Source organism: Mastomys coucha, unplaced genomic scaffold, assembly GCF_008632895.1.
Source record: "Mastomys coucha isolate ucsf_1 unplaced genomic scaffold, UCSF_Mcou_1 pScaffold22, whole genome shotgun sequence".
Taxonomy (NCBI): Eukaryota; Metazoa; Chordata; class Mammalia; order Rodentia; family Muridae; genus Mastomys; species Mastomys coucha.
Genome location: NW_022196905.1, coordinates 42,071,221 through 42,075,228, shown reverse-complemented (window position 1 = coordinate 42,075,228; position 4,008 = coordinate 42,071,221). Strand labels below are relative to the sequence as shown.

The 4,008-nt window shown below is 39.0% G+C and overlaps 1 protein-coding gene across 7 annotated transcripts in view; it reads right to left on the bottom strand.

Annotated features, from left to right (window-relative positions):
- The window catches only part of Slit2 (slit guidance ligand 2), a 331,000-nt gene that overhangs the window by 74,142 nt on the left and 252,850 nt on the right, over nt 1-4,008 (bottom strand). For all 7 annotated transcript variants that reach the window (XM_031342214.1, XM_031342213.1, XM_031342216.1 and 4 more), the window contains 2 exons: nt 3,509-3,583; nt 1,795-1,938 (listed from right to left, as the gene is read on the bottom strand). In XM_031342214.1, the coding sequence (XP_031198074.1) occupies nt 1,795-1,938; nt 3,509-3,583 (219 nt within the window). The remainder of the gene's footprint in view (nt 1-1,794; nt 1,939-3,508; nt 3,584-4,008) is intronic.

The following is a 4,008-nucleotide window of genomic DNA, read 5'->3' as shown; positions in this document are numbered from 1 at the left end:
GAAAAAAGAAAAAAAAATCTACCACACATGTATAGAGCCAGATTTGCCTGATGTCTGATGTCTCAGGACACATTATAACTTGCTGAAATATGTACATGTATTACTAACTATCCTAATAATGCTGAGGAATTCAAATGTTCAGAATACCAAACCTCAGACACCATGCACAAGGATAGATCCCGAAACATCTACTCTTACTAGATGGATACTGCAAGTTTGACTTTCAACTGCTCCATTCTTGCAACAACTGTGCTAAGGAGGTTATGTGTAGGTGCTTTTTTTCAAGTGTTACAGAATAAACAGGAGAAACACATCAGTAGAGAGAAAATGGAGAAAGCTGATTTCAGAGAACTTTTAGGCAGTATCCTGTGTTTGTCTCTATTCAAAAATAAATACTTTGATATGCTGCCCAGGATGGTACTATGTACTGAATTGTGACTTCCGTCATTCACAACTTGAAGCTCTTATCACCTAATTTGGCTGCCTTTGGAGAGAGCCTTTACAGTTTTATATACTTACCTATAAAGAGAATGGCACCCTGGGGATCTAATACATCTCACTTTCTCTGCTTTTCTCTACATAAGAATACACTGAAGGTCATGTGCATTTATAGCAGTAAACTAGCCAAAAAAGAAGCCTGTAGCCTAGAAGGTGGGCTGAAAACAAACTGAATTTCATGATGAATATCTACATCCAGAAGCATGAGAGATGTGCGCACAGTATTCAGTCTGTGGTATAGTGCTGTGTCAGCACAGATGAGCTGATATGGATAAAGTTTGAACCTGTGCCCCTTACCTTTTCCATAGTACTTCTATTACCAATGAATAGACCTTCAACACCTGTGCAAGAAGGGAAATGCTACCCTTTATTGAGTAATCCGAGACAGCCAAAAGAAGTGAAGATGCGGCTCCTATGGCATATTTTCTTAGTTATCCTTCAGTACCCTACAGATGTGCTCAACAACTGTTTGCATAACATTTTAGAGTGATTCGAAACTAGTTCCTGAGAGAAATCTGCGATTGGCATGTGACCTTGCTGGATTGTTAGGTTCCAGGCTAGTTGGGCAATATTAGAGCACACATGTATTCCAATGTACAGAGGATTTTTTTTTGTCAGACTTAAATTAGGGATGCTATTAACACAACCAGCTAGCTAGAGAAATACATTTCTCTCTCTTCCTCTCATAAAGATCAGGGACTACCGCATCTCCATTATACACAGTTATGGTTAGGTGAGATGCCATTGCTTGAGCCTATGTTCACTGCCATGTCGAGGACTGCTTCTTGACTGCAAATGGATTCTTTTTTTATGCTAATGCAACTATTTTAGAATTTAAGTTTTCTCTCATCTGGCTTAAGAGTCACTACTTTTGGCAAACATTATTATAAAAATTCACTGAGATAATTTCAATAATACAAAGTGTTGTATTTACCATTTGACCCAAGTCTTGTCCTCCCTACATAAACAGCATTTGGAAGACACAACAGAGCATTTGTTCCTTCTAAACTTCCTATCACTAAGCAAATCTAAAAAGCCCTTAGCATATTTTTTTTTTTTTAAGTAATAGACCATAAAGGGTTGATGCCCTTCACCGCTTCTTTTCTACTTCTTTTCTACTGAAGCATCACAGGGCCAGTTAAACTTAGCCTCTGGATGAAGACAGTCATTCTGTCCAAATGGTTATGCCTGAAGTATTGAGCCACTGAGCAAGAAGGGAAGTTGAAATTCCCTATCTCCTCAGATAATAAAGAAGAGTGAAGCTAACCAACTTTAATGTGATTCAGAAATACTTACAATGTTTTGAGGCCCTCCAGTCCTTTGAACATCTTATGCTGAACATTTTCCAAACGGTTACTGGTGAGAAGAATTTCATTCACACCAGACGCGCCTTCGAATGCGCCCTCCTCGATATCAGTGATCTTATTGTTGCTAAAGTTGCTAGATAGAGAGTGTTGAAGCACAGATCATAAACAGCTGCCCACACACACAGCACTCCAAAAATGTATCAGGTCATTTAAAATCTAATGAACACACAAACAAGGATTCCAACAACTCTGGATTTTCACTGCCAGTATTGCTAAGACTTGGACAAGACAGTTTTCTAATCCATCAAATCAGAAGGACAGTAACATTAAGAGAGGAGAACCATGAAAGAGAAATACTTGCCAAATTCTGGTTAAAATGTACTGCAATGATCACCAGGAGTCTAAAGTTGTTGAGGCTGGTTATTTGGTTACATAAAGCTTTTATGTGGCCCTGTAGGCTGTTGTGGCTTAGCGACAGGCCCTAGTCATTAACTTTTCAGTATCTCCCCAGCTCTTGGATATCTGGCCACCATATTTGAATTTTCTTCCGTGAGGATGAAACCCATGTCTTTGTGCTTATGAGACAGACACTTTACCAATGGAGCAATCTAATTATTATGTTTGGTGGTTTATTTTTTTATGCTTATAAAGCTCTGCTCATAGTAAATGCTCAGTAAGCATCCATCCTTTGAACACCTAATCACTAAAGAGGCAGTGTAGTTACTGGCATAAAGGATGACAAGAAATTAGATGTTTTCAAGGTAGCCTAATGAAGAGGTGAAGGATGCAGGCATAGCTTAGATCTGCACTGCTAAAACAATGTCAGTCCTCTGTAGAGACTTGATGCTCCAGGGAAGGGAGGAGGGAGGGCCCCAGGGGATGGGGATGGAAAGGGGAGCACCCTCTCATAGGTAAAGAGGAAGGGGGGATTGAGTGAAGAACTCTGGGATGGGGGAATCAAGATTGGGTAGCATTTGGGATATAAATAAATTAATTAATTAAAAATTCATCAATAATTTTTCTATTAAAAAACAGTGTCAGTGTCTGTGTCAGCTATACATGTGAGAGAGAGGGCAACAAGTGCCATGGGAAAATGTTCCTGTTCCCTCCTCATGTGAGCAGGGCATTTCGGATCCTTGCACAGTTGACTTTAGTCCTGCTGCTCTCTTTACTCTTCTCAAGGGCATGGACTACTGATGGAATGTTGTTGAAAATGCTGAGCTCATGAACTTACTCTGAAAGATGAGCTGTGGACATGAAGTAACACAGATGAGCAGACCGGCCGGTTTACTAATCATTAATTTTGACTATCTCATAATGAAAGCTTAATGAAGCAAAAGTCAAACAGTTGACATGAATGTGCTGAAAGAGAAATAGCACCACGGTTTGGGGAATAGTAAAGGAAGTTACAAAACATCAGTGAACCCATTGTAATGTGCTTAGATTGCGGGATTCCTGCTGTGGACGCATTAGAGACCAGCTGTCTACTTTAGAGAAAGATGCTAAGGGCTGGCTTGGCATTGTGTAAACACATGGAAAAATGCCTCTTAACAGTACCCTACATGGGGATTCAGGCCCCATGTAGTCTTCACATGGAAATTTCTTTAGATTGTATATATATATACATATATACATATATATATATATATTCCTGTTTCATAAAAAACTGCAGAAAATTAGCAAATAGCTAACAAATGACTTACATTTTACGTAACTGAGGAAGTTTCTTAAATATTCCTGTGGCTTCTAACACTGTGAATTCATTATTATTGAGACGCCTGAGGAGACACAAGAAAGAAAGCAAGGTTTCTTACAGTAAGGAGTTATTACTGTGTATTCGTTACCCTGACTTATCACATTATTTAATGATAACTTTTAAAAGATAGCAGAAATATAAGAGAATTCATTAACATTTGTATATTTTATCATTTTATTAGTTTTCAAAATCAGAAATTCTTGTTTGTTTTTGTTTTTTGAGACAGGGTTTCTCTGTGTAGTCCTGGCTGTCCTGGAACTCACTCTGTAGACCAGACCGACCTCGAACTCAGAAATCCTCCTGCCTCTGCCTCCCAAGTGCTGGGATTAAAGGAGTGCGCAATATTAAGAAAAGCAAAGACTCTTATATTTTTGGTTGTGAGCCTAGCCTTTAACGGCTGAGCCATACAACCACTCTGGAAATCAGTTTGGCGGTTCATCCGGAAAT